General features: G+C 35.4%; 1 protein-coding gene across 1 annotated transcript in view; it reads right to left on the reverse strand.

Moving 5' to 3' along the window:
• The window catches only part of PLCH1 (phospholipase C eta 1), a 277,595-nt gene that overhangs the window by 66,271 nt on the left and 187,403 nt on the right, over positions 1–23,921 (reverse strand). The window contains exons 6-7 of the mRNA XM_077160837.1: positions 20,768–20,938; positions 1,985–2,078 (exon numbers count right to left, since the gene is read on the reverse strand). Coding sequence (XP_077016952.1) covers positions 1,985–2,078; positions 20,768–20,938 — 265 coding nt within the window. The remainder of the gene's footprint in view (positions 1–1,984; positions 2,079–20,767; positions 20,939–23,921) is intronic.

The following is a 23,921-nucleotide window of genomic DNA, read 5'->3' on the forward strand; positions in this document are numbered from 1 at the left end:
TATTGACTGTAGTAGTGAATGCATATCTATGTCATTATATCACATAGAGTGCACTGATTGTGCATTTAGGATGGACTGCATGGTGTGTGAATAAAACTGTTAAAAAATAATGACGCAGAAAATTCAGTCTTCCTATCTTTCAAAACATAATGCCTAGGTAAAATGGGGCATGGTACCTAAGCAGAGTGATTATTAGGGTAAGTTGTTTCAAGCCTTTGAGAATCGCGTGTTAAAACTGAATCTATAAACATCCTCTGTGCATAATTTAAGAATCATGCCTAATGCCATGTTTTAAGCCTCCCCCGCCCCAAGGAAAAGATTCATTTCTTAGTACAGAAAAGTATCAAACTCATTTTCTCTTTTCTGGTTGTTTATAAAATGGTTTTGAATGATATGAGATTTTAAATCATTCTTGTTCAACTTAATTACCCTCCAGGCCAGAAAGTAAATACATGCTATCAAAACCTCCTTGACCATTCTGAGAATGGGAGCAAGGGAAGAGTAAGAATCTGACAATTAAAAATGGTAAGATAACAATGGCTTTGGATGCTCTTTGGAACAACTGGGTTCCTCAGTAGTCTTTCATTAAGATTATCTGTTCTATCTGATGACCCCCCGTCTGGGATGGAAATCTGCAGTTTATTTCCCTACATATTTTAAGTATATATAACTTATAAATACATTCAACTATATTCATACCATATTATATTGTATAAGATCCTAGGAGATAGATTTTGAGTATATGACTGTGGGCAAATTAAATTTCTTTGAACTTACAGTTTCCTCAACTACAAAATCAGGTTGTTGTATAAATGAGCTTTCTAGAGCTAACAACCTCTTCAATGACACAAACTAGAAAAGCAAGTCAGCTGTAACAATTTTAGAGAAAAGTTTTTACTTTCAAGTCACTAGTTACACAGGTTATTTATTTTAGTACCAAATTTCCCTTCATGAGATTATCAGCTTGATGCTATTCCCAAAAATCAGCCATTTGAGAAAAGTTGAAATTTATCTTGGCATTAATTGGGGATTGAATCATCTCAGGTCCTAGCCCCAGTCTTGCAGTATGAACCCATTTATAAATAGGACATTTGAAGATGTTATTAGTTAAGGTGTGGACTCATTTGTGAATAGGAAAGATCCTATCTAAGTGAGCCAAGTTGAATCAGGGTGGGCCTTAATCCATATGACTGGCATCTTTATATGCAAAGGAAATTCAAGATGCAGGAGTCAGTAGAAGTGGAGGTCAGCAGAAATCAGGGCAAGAGACACAAGGGGAGCAATCACCATGTAGGGAGGATTGCCAGACACTGTGATTGTGGGAAAAAGCAAGCCCTGACAATACCCTGATACTTGATTTTAAGCCTCCAAAACCGTGAGACAATCAATTTCTGTTGAATAAGCCAATCAGTTTTGTAGTGTTTGTTATAGCAGCCCTAGCAAACTAAGACACCACCCATTCTACATATGACCATCAAACTGACTTGATTGGAGTTAAAATGCTCATCATCTTTACAATAATAGGAGTGGTTTCATTAGAATTATCTGCAATTCTATAGATATTCCCTGATCTCTTTTCCTAAGAAAACTGCTGGAACTTAACGTGGTAGACTGAATTGAGAAATGAGACATTAAGAACACTGGTTATCCATATGGATTAAAAATAAATAAATAATAGGGGGAACAAATGTTGATATAAATTTAGTAGATTGAAATGCTAGTGATCAATGAAAGGGAGGGGTAAGGGGTATGGTATGTATGGACTTTTTTTTGTTTTCTTTTTATTTCTTTTTCTGAATTGATGCAAATGTTCTACGAAATGATCATGATGATCAGTATAAAACCATGTGATGATATTGTGAATTACTGATTATACAAACAGAATGGAATAATCATATGATAAGAATGTTTGTGTTTGTATGTTGGTATGTTCAATAAACACAATAAATTAAAAAAAAAAAGAAAAGAACACTGGTTATCTTACCTTCTATGCCAAGAACATTTTTTGCCTTATTTTCTTCTGAAACTTCAAACTTCCTTATGATGTCAAGACAAAAGTCAGTTGTCACATTATTCATCTAAACAAAACAAAATATTAGTAGAGTACCTGTAATTTTTTTTCTTTTAGGATATATTTTATCTTCTTGTAAAGACAATATGGTATTGCGGAAAGAATCCTGGATCTTGCCACTGAATTCTAGGATTAGCTCCAGCTCTACCTGGCTGTATAACCTCCCCTGGCCTCAGTTTGCTCATGACAATTCCTTACAGCCACTGGATCAGAGATCTGAATTTCTCTTCCTCTGACGAACACATCCAACAGAGTGTCTGTGTAACACATAAAATTGTAAACATTTTTCTGTTTTACATAATAAAACTACAAGGAACATTCCCCTGAAAAGGGGACTTCTGTTTTCAGTTTTGTCGTGAGATATGCATGCCCTTTAAAGACAAATAAGACGGGCCACGGTGACTCAGCAGGTAAGAGTGCTCGCCTGCCATGCCCGAGGACCCGGGTTCGACTCCCAGTGCCTGCCCATGTAAAAAAAAAAAAAAGACAAATAAAACCTACACTAAAAAGACTGTGTTGATTTTAAGCCGCATGTACCCCAGAAAACATCACGTTCTTTTAATCCATTCCTGTGGGGAAAGACCTATTGTGGGCGGAAACTTTTAATTAGGTTATTTCTATTGAAGAGTGCTCCAGAGTGGGTCTTAAACCTCTTACTGGAGTCCTTCACAAGAGGATAAAAGACAAAGAGTAGACACAGAAAAAAGCCCCAGAGAAGCTGAGAGAGGAAGCTTCTGTCAGACGCTGGAAGCAACAAAACATGGAACAGAAGAGAGGGACCAGCAGACATTGCTTAGTGCCTGTGACGGAGGAACTGAGGGTTAATGGTTGCTGTTTTTTAGGAAGTAAGCATCGCCTGTTGATGACTTGATTTGGATGTTTTCATAATCTAAAAACTTTATGCTTGCAATTTAATAAATCCCCATTGTATTTCTGGTATATGCATTTCATCAACTATAGCAAACAAACATAAAGACATAAAATAGCATTGATGAAGCTATTGTGAAGTGGGCACTCTTATTACTGGTGACTGTGAAAGTCGGTTCAACCCTTTGGAAAAGCATTTTTATCACATGCATCAGGAGCCTAGAAAAATCTCATATCCTTTGTCAGAGATTTTCATTCTTGGAAATTTTTTCTAGGATAAAATACTAAGAAAAGAGAAAACTTAGAAATATTTCAAGAGCTTTTTAGAACTTACTTAAATGTCTTTTGATAGAGAAATGACGACGTAAACCGTGCTTCATAGTATTGGAATATTTTGCTACCAATTGTGTTTATTGCGCTACCACATGATACTTCAGTAACCTTTTTTGGAAATGTGACCTAATCTTTCTGTCCCTCAATTTTTTCATTGATAAATGAGAATAACATCTTAGGTTGTTGCTCAGAGGATTATATACTTAATACTGCCTAGAATAGTGTCTGGTAAATAGTAAGCATTCAATAAGTTTTAACTGTTAGTTATTATTTAAAAGTGTGTAATAATGTATGAAAAGTATTTATTATGGAAAAATAGGATATAAAACTATGGTGAAAAAAAAAACCTAAAAACAGTGTATAAGGAAAAATACTGAAAGAAATACACCAAAATGTTAATATAGTTGTCTGTAAATTAAATCTTTTTCTTCTATCTGCTTTTCTGTATTTTCCAGGTTTTCTATAATAAGCACAATTATACAAATTTAAAATACAAACCAAAAAGTCAATCAGCTCCCATCCTTTCCCATTCTCATTTAATTACCCTCCAAATAGCAAAATCCAGCATTTTACACAATTGAATCTTTAGGTCTCACTTGTAAAGTTATAAAAGGGTTTTACAGTATTAATGAAAGTTCAAAATAGGTTAATATTCTTTCTTTTCACAGAAATATTTTAAACCTTCCCATCTTGGGAATCCCTGACATTCTCTCTAGCATTAGGAACTTCAAATTTAATAAGTCAAGCCCTTGATCTTGGGGCCTACCCTTAGGAAACTTATTCCTGCAAAGGAGGAACTAAGCCAATTATAATTATATGTAAGAGTCACCCCAGAAAACCTCTTTTGTTGCTCAGATGAGGCCTCTCTTTCTCAGCAAACTCTGCAAATAAACTCACTACCCTCCCCCTTATGCAGGTTCTGACTCCCAGGGGTGTAAGTCTCCCTGGCAACATGATGGGACATGACTCCCAGAGATGAGCCTGGCCCTGGCAACACGTGACTGAGAATAAACAAAAGGGGAAAAAGAAACAGAACACGATAATGTTTCAATGGCAAAGAGATTTCAAATAGAGTCAAAAGATCATTCTGGAGGTTACTCTCATGCAAGCTTTAGCCAGATATTTCAAACTAGCACAGTATGCCAAGCCCCAACCAACAGTATTCCTGAAAACCCTAGGAAGTGCCCTGGGCTCTGTCTAAGTCTCTATAAAAGTTTTTCTTAGTAAGTTTATTCTCTCAGAAACTTAAAACCACCAGACTAAGACAAGGGCAGATAAGTCATAAAACCCAGAGGTACCAGCTTCTCCAAGAACAACAACTAGTTCATTCCTCTACCCCAAGGTTGTTGGTCAACAACCCTTTCCAGCATAAAGAAGTTAAAATGGCCATTGTCCAGATATCCCTGAAAAGTGAGTAAATGAGAGCAAGAGGTGGTATAACCGAGAAATTAAAATTTAAAAATTGATTATGACTACTGGCTCATTATATAGATATTTCTTTTCAGAGTCTCATGTTTTAGAATAGCTAGAAGGCAATTCTGAAGTTGCTGAACTGTAATCCAATAGCCCTGATCTTTGATACTGTTCATATAACTACACTGCAAAAAAAAAGTCAGCTGCTGTGTTTGTATGAATCTACACCTGGATGATTTTTTTTGTTCCACTGATACATATATACATGTGTGTGTTATATATCTGTCAATACCACACTGTCTTAGTTAACCTACCTCTATTGTAAGTCTTAAAATTAGGAAGATTGTAATGCAATACACAATAAGAGGGAGGCGTAAGGGGTATGGGATGTCTGGGGTTTTTCCTTTTTTCTCTTTTTATTTCTTTTCCTGGAGTAATGCAAAAGTTCTAAAAATGATCATGGTGTTGAATACACAACTAATTGATGAAAATGTGAACTACTGATTGTATACTTTGGATGATTGAATGGTGTGTAGAGATATCTCAGTAAAAATACATTAAAAATATATACATTATTTATTTTCCTTTTTTTCCCTGCTGTTTTAGTTTCCTATTAGACAAAGCTGACAGGTGAAATAGAAACATTTTCTTCCTACTTTAGTCCTATTTCCCATGGAGCGCATGTGAGTTTTGTTTGCTATTGAGTATCTGAGCCAATTGCTGCCTTTCTGAACCATGAAAAGATATTCTGTATACAACATCTTAAACAGTTCTCACAATAGTCTTGAAAGCTATTCTTATCCTGTTTTATAGGTAGGAAAAATCTACTTTAATGGATGTTAAGAAAGGTTAAATATCTCCACCAAATCATAAAACCAGTAAAAAGCAGAACCAAATTGCAAATTTGTAACTCCTGGCTTCAAATCCCATGCTTTTTAATTCACGTTACCTCTATTCTCTGGTACTTTTTCTTATATCTGTTGTAAAAAGTAGCTGCTCACTTTCAAAACTGATTGATTGTTCAGTATATCTTGAACTCCTAAACCTTTTCTTAACTTCTGAAATTTTTGCAACTCTCAAATCAGTTATTACAGCTCAACATCTTTAATTATTCCAGATTAGGCCTTTTTTTTTTTCTTCCTTCTCTTTAATGTCATCCAAGCAGATAAAATACTTTCTGGTCCTCACATTAAAGTTCAATCTAATTCAGATGGTTTGTAGAAAACAGAGTCAAGGATCTATAACATACCTGTACTCTGACACTAATCTTTTATCTCCAAACTTATATAAGTTTAACAGCAAAGTTTTTCCAGTGAGTACAAGGTCAAAACAAGGTCAAATCTTCAAAACAAGATTAGAAGGAGTAAATAATTACATTTATTATGGCTAAGATTCCTAAAACACACCAAATACAATATCAAAATATAATTTGCAAATAATTTTAATATTGCTAATTAATATTTATTTTTCAAAGTATCCTGTACATAGTTAAGCAAGTCAAATAAAACTTAAGATGCTTACAACTAAAAGCAGAAAGCCCCTTTCTATTCCCAGAATCACTTTCTGAAAATAATAATACAAACACTTTGAGATTTCTTTTTGGAGTGGATCTCTATGTGCCTAATTATTATGTTTATCCTCCTATTTTATGTATTAAACACTTTAGACATTATCTACTGACCATTAGGCTAGAAGAAGATTTAGCTCTTTGCAGCCAGCAAAACTAACCTTCCCTCTACCTGTCCCCACATTATATTAGAAATTAGAAATTATATTCTAATTTCTATTAAATAAATATTCCATATTTAAATTATTTTTACTGTGCAAATGCTGAACACTGCTGAGTTTGTTGGATACTGTGACTGTGTTTCCTTTCTTAGAACTTTTCTTCTGATTTCTTAATTGCTGAAATTTATACTCATTTGGTTAAAATTTTGTGAGTTTTTTTCTTTTTTCTTTTGCTTTCATTTGGTTAAATTTTAATGTCCCTAATCACCAGTTCTTCCCAACAATACTAATGGCCTCTCTGTCTTTTTTCCCACAGGATTCAAGGCAGCAGATAATTCATGAATCCTATTTTTCCCCTACATAGACCCTCCTTCATTCTGATTAGTTGGGTTCTAAACAGTTACTCAGCTTTTGTCCTGACTTCATTCTGCCAGTCCCATGGAAGAACACTTAGGAAATGAATTTCTTTTTCTGCTCTTGCATGTGTTTGTGTGTGTATTCTTGTGCGTGTGCTGGTGAGAAATCTGATGGCATCTGATCCTTCCCACAGGGTCTTTTTCTGTTTTTTTGCTCATTAGTTTAGTTTTGTTTATTTTTCTTCTTGTGCAGGCTTTTAGGGTAATGCTTTATCCCTGAAGTTGTGAAATTTCACTACGATTTGCATTGGTCTGAATCTTTTTACATTCTCTATGCTTGGCACTCAGGGTCCTGCTAATTTAGAGATGCCTATCTTTCAGTATTGATAATTTTTTAATATTATGTATTTGATAACCACCTCTCTTCTATTTTTCTTAACTTTTTTTGTAACTCTTATTATTCAGACAGTGGATCTCCTGGATCAATTCACTCCACTGATGTCCTTATCTTTATTTGTGCTTTTGTTGTTTTTTGTATTGTTGTTCTACTTTCTGGGTAATTTTCTCAGCTTTATTTTCTATGCCTTCTATTAAGTATTCTCCTCTGCTGTCATTTAATTTAATTTCCAAGAGCTCTTTTCTTCTCTCTGAATTTTCGTTTCTCATAGAGCCTTGCTCTTGTTTTATGGTTGTAATTTTTCTTATCACTATGTTCAAAATAATGACAATGTTTAACTTTTCCTTCTCCCTGCATTGACTTTATTTCCTCCAAGTTGCTTATTTCTATTCATTTGCCTTGATCTCTGACTTTCGTGTTAGGAAATTTCCTCAAACATGTAGTGAGACTTGGATATTTGTCATATTTAAGATCAATTTACTAATAAGCTGTTTTTGAAGCTCTATTTTCATGGGCAGAGCTTGTTGGCTGATGAGCTTCACTGCAGAATTCTCTGACTGGGCTATTTTATTGGAAGATTTCTGTTATAAATGTCTTTAGGATTTTCTTCCCTTGGGCTGGTAATACTCCCCCAAGGCAAAAATTTCCAGTCTCCTCCCTAGAGAAGATAAACCTAGGAGCTGAGCTTTGGAAGGAGGCTGCTGCTGACAGAGTTCAATGCATAGGTATTCACTTAATTCTCCTATTCATTATCTCTTTCTGTGAAACAAACTACCCCAAAATTTACAGACTTAAAACAGCAACCACTTATTTGATCACAATTCTGTTGGATGGCAGTAGGGCCTGAGGTCCGTCAGACAGCTATTCTGCCGATCTCACTTAAGGTGACTCAGGCAACTTGAGCCGTCTGGTCACTGAGCTGCAGCCACATGGTCCTAGATGGCCTCATCCTGTGTCTATGGTTGGTGCTAGCTTTTGGGTGGGTTTCTTTTTCCATGGAGTCTCCCATTCCCAAATAAACCAAAGAAATAGGCTTCTTCACATGATGGTCTTACATTTCCAAGTGGGTGGGATGGGAATAGAAGCTTCAAGCTTCCCTGAGACCTAGACTCTAAAACTTGTGCATCAATTCTGCCACCTTTTATTAGTCAAAGCATATCACAAGGCCAGCCAAGGTTCAAAGGACAGAAAAATAGACTCTCCTCTTCGCTGGGAGGAGAGGCAAAGTCACATTGCAAAGAGCAGGCAAACGGGTAGGTCAAGTGTTATTGCAGCCATGTTAATAAACCATCTGCCACATGTCTTCAGTACAAGTCCACTCTCAGCTGTGTCTGCTATCCCTCAGTCCAGATCCTTCTGGTCGACCCTCCTCCAACTCTTAGTTTTATGCCCTGTGGAAAAGGGACATTTGTTCTGTTGCATGGGGCAGAGGAGAGGATCTGGAGGTCTAACCACTTCTTAAATAATTAGACTTTCAAGCAATGCTTGTGTTTTCAGCCCTTCCTCCTCTCATACTTTCAGAAGGATCATGTGATTCTAATTCCTGAGATTTTCTGGGGTCCAGCTAAAGAAAAGGAGTTGTTTCAAGGTTTCTTGCTCTGTGGACTTGGGTTTCAGTACACTGGAGTCTCCTTTAGGTTAGACAAGTTTTGAGATTTTGTTGCTCATAATTCCTCTACTATTTTCTCTGTCCGTGTGGTTTTATGCAGGAAAAAAAGCCTGTTTATGGTAGTTTTGTATAATTTCAGAAAAGAGTGGAGAAACATTTCTAAATGGATGTCCATTCAGTTTTCAATTCAAAAGACAACCACCATAACAATTTGCCTCTCCAAAATGGTTACCTCTAACTGAGCCTAAAATTAAACCACAAACTTCACAGCATTTGAATATATGATTATTTCACGGAATATACCCTTTGAGAAATAAATTCAAGACAGCAAAATATTACAGCATATAATTAATCTGAAAAGTTTAGCATCTGCTTTAACTGGAAGTGGTTATTGAAAAAACAAAAAAGGATTTATAATTATTTCTCACAAGAGAAATTAGAGTAGCCATGACCCTCACCAAGCCATTCTGTTTTCATTGACAGGGGAGGTCGCAAATGACATCTGGAATTGCATCAGGAAAATGTTTTAGCAGAAAGCATAAAAAACGCAAAATAGGCAACTTTCTGAACCACTACAGAAGGATAATGTATAGATCTCTGTTTGTTGAAAAACAAAGTTACAATAAGAAAGCAGCCTTCTAACATGGTAACAGAAGAGCTATGGAAATTTGCCTAGAGCTACCCATTCCCATGCATATTTTAGATGAAAGCTGTGCACAGAGAGAAATCTGCTTTGTCTTACCCATGCAGGTAGCCTTTGCTCTTAGTTCAAGCTGGAAGGTTTTTCAAACTATGAGGGTGCTTTAAACCCCTGCCTTCTCTTCTTCCCTGCCCAATCCAATAGAAACAAAACAATGAAAGGAGGGTAGAGCTTTGCTAAACAGGATTGCCAAGGGGGGTGAGGGAATAAAATCAACTTATCACTCCAGAACCATAACTCTGAAAAGGAGTGAGCACAACACTCAGCCCCAGTGCAAAGAAATGGATAAGAACTCTGAAGGAGATAGATGTGGTTGTTTAGCAAACACGGGGGATAGAAATGAAAGAAAAATCCAGAGCAACCCTGGTGCTTTGGAACCAAAGACTAGCAGACAACTACGATCTTTATCCACAGATGTAAGGAAGTAATGAAAGAAAACCCCTGCCAGCTGGCTTCCCACTTCACCTGCTCTTCATCATGAGTATAAAAGACAGTGAGCATTTCCTTCAGGACATCCACCTTTAAGGATGAAAGTCCTAATCAAATAGCAATTGAACCTGTCAAGGAATAAATTTCAATTTTCACAGAGCTTCTTCAGTGAAATAAAACTCTGACCCACCAACTGATATTTGATTTCACTTAATCTTTGACAGTATATGTGGCCAGCAATGATATTTCATTTCACAATCGAGTAGCCTGGAAAGCTGAATACTCTGGTGTTCTGCACCAACCTTACAGGCTCTAAGAAACCCAACACCACCAAACGGATCGTTAAATCTTCTCAGATATGCCCCATCATGAAAATTCAGTTTTAAATCCCACAAAACTCTTGACGAATGACTCTTGCTGCATGTTTAGGTTGTGGCTGATTTGTCCTTATTTTAAAGAATGCTGAGATGCATAACTTTGTAGCTATCTTTTTTTCTGTACCCATTTAATTACTTCCTTAGGATGAATTACTAGAAGTGAAAGTGCTTGGTCAAAGTTTTATAAACTATAAACTTTTCATTAGGCAAAAAGCTGCCCTTTCAAAAGATGGAATCAATATATATATATACATATATATATGTGTGTGTGTATATATATATATTTATTTATTACTGCTTCACCAAAAATTTAAGAAATGAACACCATGTTGGTTGCAGTTCTTTTACGCTTTAGTAATTTGATAGGTGAAAAGTGGTCTCTTGGTTTTGTTTTACATGTTTTAATGACTAATGAAGGGTAAACATTTTTCATAGGTTTATTGCCTTCTTATGAAATTTTTCATGCATTTCAAGGATTTTGCCCATTTTTAATTGGGGTGTTCATCTTGTTTTCTCAATGATTTATGACTGTGTTTTCCATATTAAAGAAACCTACCATATTTCTATTTCATGTGTTATACACATCTTCCTAATTTGTACTGGCTTTAATTTTATGGTGTTTGATATATTTAATCATACACAAATTTCAAGTTTCAGCACATTAATATTTTCCTTTATGGTTTCTGCCTTTTGCTGAATGATAATGTTTTAATGTCTTTAAAAATTTCAGGTCACGCCCATACGTAGCTTCAAGCAAATTTAGAAAAGTAAACTGGATACAGGTAATCATCTGCCGGGGCAGAAATCACAGAACACCGGCCTGTGTCTACCCTAACTAACATTTACCAGCAGAATGTCAACATAACAGAAAGAAGGGAGAAAGCCCCTTAGCAAGTGGCATCCACTATTGCTATTCCAATGGACTGGGCAACTCCACTAGCAGAAAGAATTTGAAGTTAGCTTGTGCTGGTTTGAAATTGTTATGCACCCTAGAAAAGCCATGTTCTTTAATCCTCTTTCAGTGTTCCTGGGTGGGATTCTTTTGATTATTTCCGTGGAAATGTGACCCTCCCCATTTTGGATGGTTTCTTTTGATTAGGTGGTTTCCGTGGAGATATGTCTCCACCCATTCAAGGTGGGGTTGTTTACTAGAGCCCTTTAAGAGGGAACCATTTTAGAAAAAGCTTTAGAGCCCACAGAGCAGAGACCTTTGGAGATGAAGAAGGAAAACACCCCCTGGGAAGCCTCATGAAACAGCAAGCCAGGAGAGGAAGCTAGCAGACGTTTTCAGGTGCCTTTCCAGCTGACAGAGATGTTCTGGACAGAATCAGCTTTTCTTGAGTGAAGGTAACCTCCTGTTGGTGCCTTAATTTGGATTCACGGCCTCAGAGCTGTAAACTTGCAACTTAATAAATTCCCTTTTTAAAAGCTGTTCCGTTACTGGTAAATTATATTTTGGTCACTTTAACCAACTAAAACATAGCTTTAAACATTTTGATTTTAATCCCTCACTCTACTGCACTTCTGACTAGCTCTGTCAAAGAGTTTTCACATTCGTATATACAATTCATCCTCAATTTGACTTTATGAGAAAGGAAAAGCAGATACCCTCTTCCCTCTGTTAGGATCAGAAAACTAAGGCTCAGATACAATAAATTTTGACCTGCCCAAGACTCTCCAGTCTCTACAGTTGCAGTATGTAGAATCCAGGTCTTCTGGCCTCCTGAATCTAATGGTCTTTCCACCTCACTATGAGGTTTTCTTGTAGAGAATGGAGATGTAGGTTATTTTTGTTGTTTTGTATGCTGTATGGCAGGGTCACATTTCATTCTTTTTCCACGTGAGTATTCCTTTATTGCAACACTATTTGTTGAATTTTTTTTTTAATTTTATTTGTTTGGTTTTTTTGTTTGTTTGGGGAGTACATGAGCCAGGAATCGAAGCTGGGTCTCCTGCATGGTAGGTGAGAATTCTACCACTGAGCTACCCTTGCACCCCCTGGAGAAGTAGTTTTAAGAGAATGAAATTGAGATGGCATGCTCTTGGGGAAGCGGGAAGGAGGATAAAGGAGGAGACCTTTCCTTTTACAACCCCATTCCCATTTTTTACCTGTCTTATAGCTAACTTCTTAAATAGAGAATCTCTACCTTTGCTAAATCATCAAACTAATTTAAATAACTGACTCTGGTCAAACATTTTTCTTTGATATCCGACTTAACCCTTAGGAAACTAACAAAAAAAAGTTCACAAAAACTCAACCTGTTACTACTAAAATGCATGTGATTGTAGTAAAAGAGTAAAGTAAAATATTATGTGGGATTGGGAGAGCAGTCAGGGAGAGGAATGAGAATTTAGATAAAAACTCAAGGAGAGGAATCTATTTCTATATAGATTTTTATGCCAAAGTGCATGTGGATGCTTGCTCACTTGCAATCTAATATAGCTCTTTGGAAATGGCCAGCTCTGTGCTATTGAATAAATATTAACATCTATTGAGTAGCTATCTTTTATTGAGCAGCTAATATGTCAGGCAGTGTTCAGGGGTTTTACATTCATATCTCATTTAATCCTTATACTAGTTTGGCAAGAACAATATTACTACTGAAAGCACTTTATATCCCACAAAATCAAGGATGACAGGTTAAATCATGTGTTCAAAGTCACAGAGTAAGCAAGGCTATGCATGCAGGTCTGTTTGACATGCATCGACCAGAATCCAGCAATAAACAAAAATCTGTTATTCAGTCATAAAAAAGAATAAAGTTCTGATACCTATGACAATATGGATGGATCCTGTGGACAGAAATCATTTGAATGAAATGAGCCAGACACAAAAGGACAAATGTTGTATGATCCTGCTGTTATGAAGTAATTAGAACAAGTAAATTTATAGATTCAAACTAGAACGTGGGTTACCAGAGACCAGGGTAGAGGGAGGGAATGGGAAGTTAATGCTGGATACAGTTTCTATTTATGGTGATGGAAAAGCTTTGGTAATGGATGGTAGTGAGGGTAGTATAACATTGTGAAAGTAATTAACAGCACAAAATTATATATTTGAATGTGGTTAAGAGGGGAAATTTTTAGGTTGTATATATGTAAACTAGAATGAAAAGTAAAAAAAAAAGTAAAACTCTAACACACAATGAACCCTAATGTAAACCATGTACCATAGTTAATAATTCAATTATAATTTTTTTATCAATTGTAACAAATGCACCAAACTAATGGAAGGTGTTAATAACAGTGAGACATATGGAGATTCTGTATTTTCTGCATGATTTTTCTGTAAACTACAATTTCTCTAATTAAAAAAAAAAACCACATCAGAGCTAAATGAAATGTTAACCTGCTTATAAAGAGGTTATGCTTGATGAAAAGAATAGGGAAACATGCAATGCATTAAACTCTGGAAATTTTGTTTTGAGAGAGACATCAAGAAAGGCATAAAAACTACTTCCTACTTGGGTACTGTATATTTCAAATAACAGCTAATAGTACTGAGCCAGTGGTTAGGTCTTTAATGGCATTTGAACAGAGTATATATCTCTCCATAGAATTCGTCAGTGGCCATCTGTCTGGCTGTCTCTTCCTCTCTCATGCACACACACTAACACAAGATAAATACAACAGAAAAACAGGACAGATGCATACAGCCAATTTTTTTGTGTTTTAGACACAGACTTCCAAACAAAATACAAGAAACGCATTTGAAAGACAAACACAAGGAAAAATATTCAGCTCTGCCACCCACAGACATTGTAACAGAATATAGGATTTAAGAAATGAGTATGATTACTGATCATTATATCGATATTTTATTTTACTTTCTAGTACATAGAATAGAAAAAAATATCTGAAATTTGTGAACTGTCATCCAGCTGCCTTGGTCTCTGATAACAGTTGTATAGCTATGTAGCCTTTATCTTATGATTGTAAAAACCTTGTGACTGACTCCACTTGTACCCCTTTATCCTGTTTTTCAATTTTAGAGTCTAATTTTAGAGTCTTAGATCACTAAAGTCAGTCCCTAATGTTATCAGCCCAGAGCTAATCCACCCCAACTCCAAAACTATCTTGCTAGATAGAACTATGTAGCCAAAATTGGCCTCTGACATGCGCAGTAGCTTAAACTCTAAGCTACAAATGACCTATCCCTACACTAAGTGGCCTATAGTATTATAAGACCAAAAGTTATACCCATCATCATATTAAGGCCGCCATTTTCTTACATACCGCCTATGACTAATCAGTGCTCAGTAATTTAGATCATTAACCTTGTCATCTCATTATCCTAAACCTGGTCATCTTTTGATACTATAAAACTATCAAAGATACTGCAGTTCAGGGAGAAAGATGTTTAGGCTGATAGGCCATCTGATCTCCTGCTAAGCACTTAGCAATAAACTCCTCATTTTGAAATTCCATTGTCTCAGGTATTGGCCATCTGAGCTTACTGGGCAGAGAGCCCACTTTTTTTGATCGGCATCAGAATATTAATTAAGCCAACTCAAGTTTATCAATCTATACCTACCACATTAGCACCAAAAATGGTTTGCTTAGTGATAATTAACAATTTGCTAATGCTTTCTTAATTTTAAACTGAAACAGTTCTTTTAGATGGTTTATATTTCAAATACGTTTTAAAAGATGTGAAAATATTTTGGAGCTAAGGCTCACTGATAAGTAAATAGTTCAGAGAAAGAAATATATGTATAGAGTTGGGTGTACCTAAACTTCTTACTTTTTCCATTCTTGTTAAAGTAAAAAGTAGCAGAATCTGGTCATTAAATTAACCTACATGTGAAAAAAATTCAAAAACTGTACTTAAATTAAGCTATAAAAAATGCGTAGTCATGTCAATTGCAGCAGATTTTAAATTGTACCACTAATGAATCTACAAATCCTGGCTAGCACAGATTATGAGTGACAAAAAGAGTTTAGGCTGTGGCAAGAAGAACTGATAATTCATAGAATTAATTTAGTTTAAAAAAGTTATTGTTAGTTTAAAAACACTATGAACAGTTTTGTAAAGTTTGTTTAACTTTTTTAAACTAAATTTAAAAAGCTGAATGACAGCAATAAGAAGAAATGAAGTCTTGAAGCATGCAACAACATGGATGAAACTTGAGGACATTATCTTAAGTGAAATCATTGAAACAAAAGGACAAATATTGTATGTTCTCACTGATATGAACTAATTAAATGTCAGCTCATAGGCATAAAATATAGAATATAGGTTACCAGGATATAGTGTGAGGCCAAAGAATGGGGAGCAGTTGCCTAATGTGTGCAGAATGCTTAGCTCAGTGAACTGAAACAGCAGGAAATGTATAGAGGTCACTGCAGCACGTTACTGGGAGCCAGTGCTGAACGGTGTGTGAGTGTGGTGGAAAGGCGAGGTTTAGCGTCATGTACGTCACCAGAAGAAAAGTTGGAGGTTAAAACATGGGAATGTACAACAGTGAATCCTGTGGTGGACGATGTCTATGATTGCACAGTATGATGTACAAATATGAAAAAATATAAAATATGAAACAAATAGGAAATGTTATTTCCTGAATTAGTACAAATGTATGAGACTATCACAAGGAGTTAGTGATAGAGGGATACACTGGGGAAAAAGTACCTATTGCAAACTATGGACTGTAGTTAACAGTAATATTTTAATATTCTTTCATCAACTGTATCAAACGTACTACACCAATTCTATGGGTCAATAATAGGGGGATAAAGGACACAGGAGAATTTTGGTTTTCTTTTTCATTTTTACTTCTTTTCTGGAGTAATGAAAATGTTCAAAAATTGATCATGGTGTTGTATACACAACTATGTGATGATATTGTGACCTCAGTGATTGTATACTTGGGATGTTTGTATGCTATATGAATATTTTTCAATGAAACTGCATTTAAAAATAAACAAAAAAATTTTTTTAAAAAAAGAGCTGAATGACTTTCAAATGGAAAGTCACTTCAGAAACTCTATTTAATTCAAATTAAGACCAAAATAAATGGCATAACTGCATGGTTTACTAATTAATATTTTTGTACCTCACAGAAGTATTTTGGTTTAAAAAAAGGTCCAGAAGAAATAGTACCAGAACAATAGTGAAATTTTATTCTGCCTTAAAAAGGAAAAACTTAGGAAATCTTCAAAAATATGTTATTTCACTTTTTAGCATTATCTTCCATCAGATCACAGACTCTCAAAATTATAAATATCAACATATATTTCTCTTTATCATAAGCTCTCTGAGGGGCAGTTTTGTCCATTCTCAAAAGTAGCATAATGCCTGACACAGAATGTGTTCATACAAGACAATGCATTAATCTGAAATCTTTCTAATCCAAGCATCCATCCATGCTTGAATTTCCTTAATAGCATCTCTAACCCTTGTCAATAACTCCAAGGAGAAAAACTCACAATTGCCAAAGTTGTCCCATCTATTCTTGGTCAGCTATACTTTTTAGGGCTAATAAATATTTATCTCCCTTTAATGTTCAACTATTGACTCCTTGCTCTACTTATTAAAATTCTACAGCAGATGAGCCCCCAATCTTGGAGTTTGTTCATATGAAACTTAACCCCACAAAGGATAGGTCAAGCCTACTTAAAATTAGGCCTAAGAGTCACCCCCCAGGAGAACCTCTTTTGTTGCTCAGATGTGGCCTCTCTCTCTCTTAGCCAACACGACAAGCAAACTCACCAGCCTCCCCCTGTGTATGTGGGACATGACTCCTAGGGATGTGGACCCTCCTGGCAACGTGGGACAGAAATCCTAGAATAAGCTGGGACTCAGCATCAAGGGATTGAGAAAACCTTCTCGACCAAAAGGGGAAGAGCAAAATGAGACAAAATAAAATGTCAATGGCTGAGAGATTCCAAACAGTGTCAAGAGATTATCCTGGAGGTTATTCTTACGCATTTGTCCTAGTTTGCTAGCTGCTGGAATGCAATATACCAGAAACAGAATGGCTTTTAAAAAGGAGAGTCTAATCAGATGCTAATTTACAGTTCCAAGGCCAGAAAAAATGTCCCAATGAAAACAAGTCTATAGAAATGTCCAGTCAAAGGCATCCAGGGAAAGATACCTCGGTTCAAGAAGGCCAATGAAGTTCACGGTTTCTTTCTCAAATGGAAGGGCATATGGCGAACACAGTCAGAGTTTCTCTCTCAGCTGGAAGGGCACATAGCGAACACGGTGTCATCTGCTAACTTTCTCTCCTGGCTTCTGGTTTCATGAAGCTCCCCCGGGAGGCATTTTCCTTCTTCATCTCCAAAGATCACTGGCTCATGGACTCTCTGTTTTGTGGTGCTGCTCTTTCTGAATCTCCCATTCTTCAAAATGTTTCCTCTTTTAAGACCCACCCAAATGGGTGGAGACATGTCACCTAATCCAGTTTAACAACCACTCTTGACTAAATCACATCACCCAGGGAGATGATCTAATTACAGTTTCAAACATACAGTATTGAATAGGGATTATTCTACCTTTATGAAATGGGATTTTGATTAAAACATGGATTTTCTAGGGGGCATATTTCCTTTCAAACCAGCACAGCATTAAATAGATAGCACGTTTTTAGTTAAGGTGTAATGGAGAAGCTGGAGGGAAGTACCTGAAAATGGAGAGCTGTGTTCCATTAGCCATGTTTCCTGGAGAAGATTGTATAATGATATAGCTTTTGCAATGTGACTGTGAGATTATGAAAACCTTGTGTCTGATGCTCCTTTTATCTACCTTATCGACAGATGAGTAAAACATATGGATTAAAAACAAGTAAATAATAGGGGGAACAAATGTTAAAATAAATTTAGTAGATTGAAATTCTAGTGATCAATGAAAGGGAAGGATAAGGGGTATGGTATGTATAAATTTTTTTCTGTTGTCTTTTTATTTCTTTTTCTGAATTGATGCAAATGTTCGAAGAAATGATCATGATGATGAATATGCAACTATGTAATGATATTGTGAATTACTGATTATATATGTAGAAAGGAATGATCTTATGTTAAGAATGTTTGGGTTTGTTGTTATATTTTTTTTAAAAATTAATTTAAAAATTAACATACGTTAGTCATCAGGGAAAGACAAATTAAAATCACACTTTAATATCCTACATATCTATCAGAGCAGCTAAAATAAAAAATAGTGACAAAATCAAATGCCATGGAGTCTGCAGAGAAAACTGGATCACTTTCATATTGCTAGCAACAGTGTGAAAATATAAGAGAGAGAGATAGTCATTCTGCAAATCAGTTGGGCAGTTTTTAATATATATCCCATAAGATCTAGCACTTGCACTTCTGGATTTTTATCCCAGAGTGATTAAATCTCATGTTCAAAAGAGTATAGTACAGTTTGCCAAAGGCAAAAGGGGAGGAGAGGAGGGATGGGGGTGTGCCAGTTTGAAAGGATTATGTGCCCTAGAAAAGCCACACTTTTATCCTGATCCAGCTTGTGGATCTTTTAAACCCTATTTAGTACTGTATGTTAGGAACTTGATTAGAATATCTCCACAGAGATGTGACTCAACTAATTGTGGGTATGAGCTTTTGAATAGAGAGTTGTGACTCCACCCATTCCAAGTGGATCTTGATTAGTCTACTGGAATCCTTTAAAAGAGGAAACATTTTGTAGAGAATCCCTTTTTTAGAATGATGAGATTGCCACAAGAACTATGAGAGCCCACACAGCCAGAGATCTGTGGAGATAAAACGCCCCTGGGGGAGCGTCACGAAACAAGAAACCTGGAGATAAAGCTAGCAGACATCACCATGTTCACCATGTGCCTTTCAAGTTGAGAGAGAAACCGTGAACTTCACTGGTCTTTCTTGACCAAAGGCAACCTCTTGTTGGTGCCTTAATTCGGACATTTTTATAGACTTCCTTTAACTGGGACATTTTCTAGGCTTTAGGACTGTAAACTTGCAAATTAATAAATTCCCCCTATTAAGAGCCAAAAAAAAAAAATTTTACAGCAGTTTATTCTGGTTCACATGAAGTTCTTTCAATAACCAAATCCAAGTTAAATGAAGTGCTCAAACCATGGGTATATAGCTAAGACAACTGAATACAAATCAACACAGAAATGTGTACACAAAGTTCATAGCAGCCTTATTCATGATAGCCAAAATTGGAAATCATAGCAGCCTTATTCATGATAGCCAAAATTGGAAACATCCCAAATGTCCATCACCCAAATGGGTAAAAAAAAAAATGACTAATCCATACAATGGAACATTATTAGGCAATATAAAGGAACGAAGTACTGATACACATACAATATCAATGAAACTGGAAAGCATCACTTAAGCAAAATAAACCAATCAAAATGGCCTTATTATTGCATGATTCTATTTATGTAATATGTCCAGAATAGACAACTCATACAGACAATAAGGAAATTAGTGGTTGCTGGTGGTAAAGGGGAGGAAAGAACGGAGAATGACTGCTAATGAGTAGCAGAGTTTTCTTTGGGATGCTGAAAATATTCTGATATTGAACAGCGGTGATAGTTACCTAAATCCATGAATATATTTTTAAAAACACTGAATTATACACTTGAAAAGGGTGAATTATATGGTATGTAAATACCATAGATTCCTAGTATAGCTGTCATTTTTTAAAAATATGCTCAAGCAGACAATTATTCTTGTGGGCATTGTAGAAAGAATATGCTCTATTGGATTATTGTACCAGATAGTCCAAACATTCAATGATGTTTTATGATTTCAATAAAGATAAATGCCTTTGATTTAAAATGGATAAAGGGACTAAGTAGTTTTTTATATTAAAACTGTGAGTCCATAAATCCACAGAAAATGAAAAGATAAGTAAACCTCATTAACTACAGCAAAACCAAAAGCCTCTCCTCCCCCACCCCCCAAAAAATGTTCTAATATAAAAGGTAAGAAACTTAAGCAAAATTTTCATTCACTACTCAATTTTAGTGAAGAGCAAAAAGAGTTTGAGGTGATATAAAAAAGAACAGGGATGATATGACAAACTCTGTTAACCACAGTTCAGCCTATATAATGTTAAAATTAAAGGTCTTTACATATAGATTAGGGCTTCATTTTGCTAATATGGACTTGATTTACTTAGCTTTCTGATAAATCCAAATGCAATTTCCTATCAGAAGTGTATAGTTGTCAATGACCTATTATACTGCTACCTAAGAATTATACCATAGTTTAGTTAATAAATATCTAGCTATATTGTTTCTGTTTCTAAAATGAAACATATATGTTAACATTCAATACACCTAAGGTAAAAATTATATAAACGACTGTTCAATTTATCATTTCCTCTTACAAACCACTGGGAAAGCATTTCAATGACTCAGGGATAAGATGACTACAGAATAGTGGTATTCACCCTCATGCTAAATTTAAAGTAACTCTACATCCAACCCCAAGAAAAACCCGTGTCTTTCACAAGTACTTCTAAGTAAACATTAAATTCACTACTCTAATGATACCTTTTGCTCCACCTTCAAAAACTGAGCCAGTTCTTCCACGGTGAGATGATCTTTCTTGTCACTGTAACTCAAGAGCAACAAATAAAGGTCCCGTCTTAATGACATCATTTTGTAAAAAACACAGAACTCTTCAAACGTCAAAGTTCCCTGATTCTCATCTGTATCAGCTTCCTGAAAGGGACATAGGAAAAAATAAGGCAGGGTAAGAGTTTGGCATATAAAATTCAGTACTGGAAATTGTATTTGCTATAAAAAGCTAGCGTGCATTTAGCAAAATATGAACACACATCATTTTCAAGAACATATGGAACATCATAAAAAGTTGACTAAATGTTTGGGCACAAAAGAAATTTCAAAAAAATTATTAAGAATCAGCATTACACAATTCACTTTTTGTGAACACAGTAAATTTATAAACCAACATCAACAAAGAAAGCTAAAAAACAAATGTGTGTGCAGGTGTTTATGTATAGTAAAAAACATATTTTGAAATAAGAAATTTTGCCAGACATATAAAACATATAGAAGTGAAAAAATGCACTACATATCAAAATTCATTTTAGGCTAGAGCCGTAAAAGAAATTTATAGCCTAAATAAATTTAACAGACAGTAGGGTAGATTAAAAATAATAAGCTAAGAATTCAACCTAAAAGATTAGAAAAAAATTAAGAGAAAGAAAATAGAAGGAAATAAACAAAAAAGAAAAACAGAAAGTCATGAAATAGAAAACATAAATGTAACATTAAAGGTAAGCAACGAAATTAAATGTTGGTCTTTTGAAGAAACTAATAAAAAGGAGATCTCTGGAAAGACTAATTACGAACAAAAACAAGAAGATATATTTAATGCACAACCTAACTACCAATCTCTTGTCAGGTAATGAACTCAATTTTACCTCCAATCATATTTAATTTTTACCTATAAATAGAGAATCTATCTTGATTCTGTAATAGGAATTCTGCTCTTAACAGTTATCAGAATTATTGGTACCATCTGTTTCTCTCCACAGAAAAGTCTGATCAATTGAAATTGATTTTTATTTGAAATTATTTGTTTCTAACAATTATTGAGTGAGAAAATTTCACCTTGTATCATATTTCTGATTGGTGATTGAACATGTCATAAAACCATAAATTGCCCGGGATAAATAATGAGCAACTAACCCATTCACATAATATTCTTTTCATTCTAAGTGAATATAGGTATAACTGGACAAGAGCTTACAGGGAATGAATGACATTTTGAAATTCGTGGGTTGCTTTTTTTTTTAATTCATGGGTTCTAAGTAACACTCAGCTGTTAATGTCATTTTAAATATAGATTTGAAAGTCAAAGGACTCATAAATGTTTTTTAAAACATCTTGCTAACATTGGATCCACTTATTAGCAAATCTTTTGACTAATATTTGGGTCATACACAGTTGCTATGTGGGGCCAACTGCCCTTGACTTCTGCTAATTTAAAGGTGGGGATAGACTGGGCTATAGAACATTAACATTTTGGGCGTGGAGGCTCTTGGTTGGAGGTGCTTTGCCTCCTAAGGAACTGCATCTAATAGTCACATATCTGCATAAATTTAATTCAAAATATATAATTCTTGATACAGGCATGACGATTTTTCCAGACTTCTTGTAAATGCCTAATCAGCCAGGAATAGTGAACCTCTAGGGTTTAAGCAATAACATGTAAAGACCTCAAAAGAGGCCATCTCTACCTCAAAAATTATTTTAGAAAACATGAGTTGAACCTTGCACTGCAACAAAAAAGTCAAAAAAAAAAAAAAAAAAAAACAAACTCTAGGAAGTCTTTAATGTCTTTCCCAGTCAAGGAAAGGAGAATGTTCTCAAAATGATACTAAGATCCTCAGGCCTATCACACCCACCCAGAACATATACAGAACCCTGCTAGATGCAAGGGCCATGATGGAAACATACTGCATATGGCAGACACAATCATTTTTCCAGTGACTTCTAACTTGATATGTTTTTAATTCTAAGTTTATCAAAGATACTCAGTGTTTCTTAAAATTTGTCGAAAGGATTTAGCTTGAACCCCCCTAAGACGTTTGACATGAGCATTTCTTGGTTTACCCTCTAGAGGACTTGGTACAGCAGAGATAAATAGGTGTTCAAAGGGGAAAAATATAAAACAAAGTAAAAGTAGTTCAGTATCTAATATATGCCCCCAAACTACTATCATTCTTTCTGTAGGCATAGATGGTCACCCTCCTCTTTTAGCTTGGTCTCTCTTATTTAATCAGCAACTACTTCTTCAGTATTGTGGACATCTCCAACGGGAAGGAAAAGATTGGGAGGTGAGGCTCGCTACAGACCAATGTGTAAGGACAGAGGGAATGTTTAGAAAGATGGCGCATCTTTCCATGTAATTTAGAGACTTGCTCTACCTGTGACAACTTATCTCTCTTCACACTCTCTTATTCTATTTCTGGGATCCTATATAACAGAACTTCTTATTTTCTCTTCTTTCCTTTCCCTCATGTTGTCCTTGAGTCTGATGGAACCAAGCTCCCTATAATGCAATCCTCCCACCAAGAACTTCCGAATAACAGGACTACTGTAAGGAGGGCCAGAACCAAGCAAGCCTCCATTTCCCATTCACTGTTACAATTCATACCCCATGATGCTCTACCCTTACCATTCTAAGAACAAGTTCTTAGAAAACAAAAGGAGCAGGAAGCATTAAACATCTTAAAACATCACCCCCATTTTTATTTTTTCCATTTTCAAAATGTCACTCACCTGTCACAGAATAGAAAATCACTGCAAAACATGGTAATGGATGCATACTACTTCTTAATATTAATTAATATAAAATAATATATAATTAATATAAAATAATATTCTCTTAATTATTAAAAACCTAACATTTTCTTTGTCTGGGTTTAAGCTTAACAGGGCTCATTTCTGCACTAAATACCATCCCAGCTGAATGCCACAGAATAATTTGGGACCAGGGATCTCCCTTAATGACTTATGAACCATGAAAGAGCATCTCAGTTAACATAGACAAGCAGTTGAATGAGCTTCTGGAGAGCTCCCTAAATGGCAGGAGTGATACAGCACTTGTAAGTCTCATAGTTCTAAATTTTAATAGCCTCCTCTGAAACAAAACAGAGGGCTCTTGAGAACTCAG

Source organism: Tamandua tetradactyla, chromosome 5, assembly GCF_023851605.1.
Source record: "Tamandua tetradactyla isolate mTamTet1 chromosome 5, mTamTet1.pri, whole genome shotgun sequence".
Taxonomy (NCBI): Eukaryota; Metazoa; Chordata; class Mammalia; order Pilosa; family Myrmecophagidae; genus Tamandua; species Tamandua tetradactyla.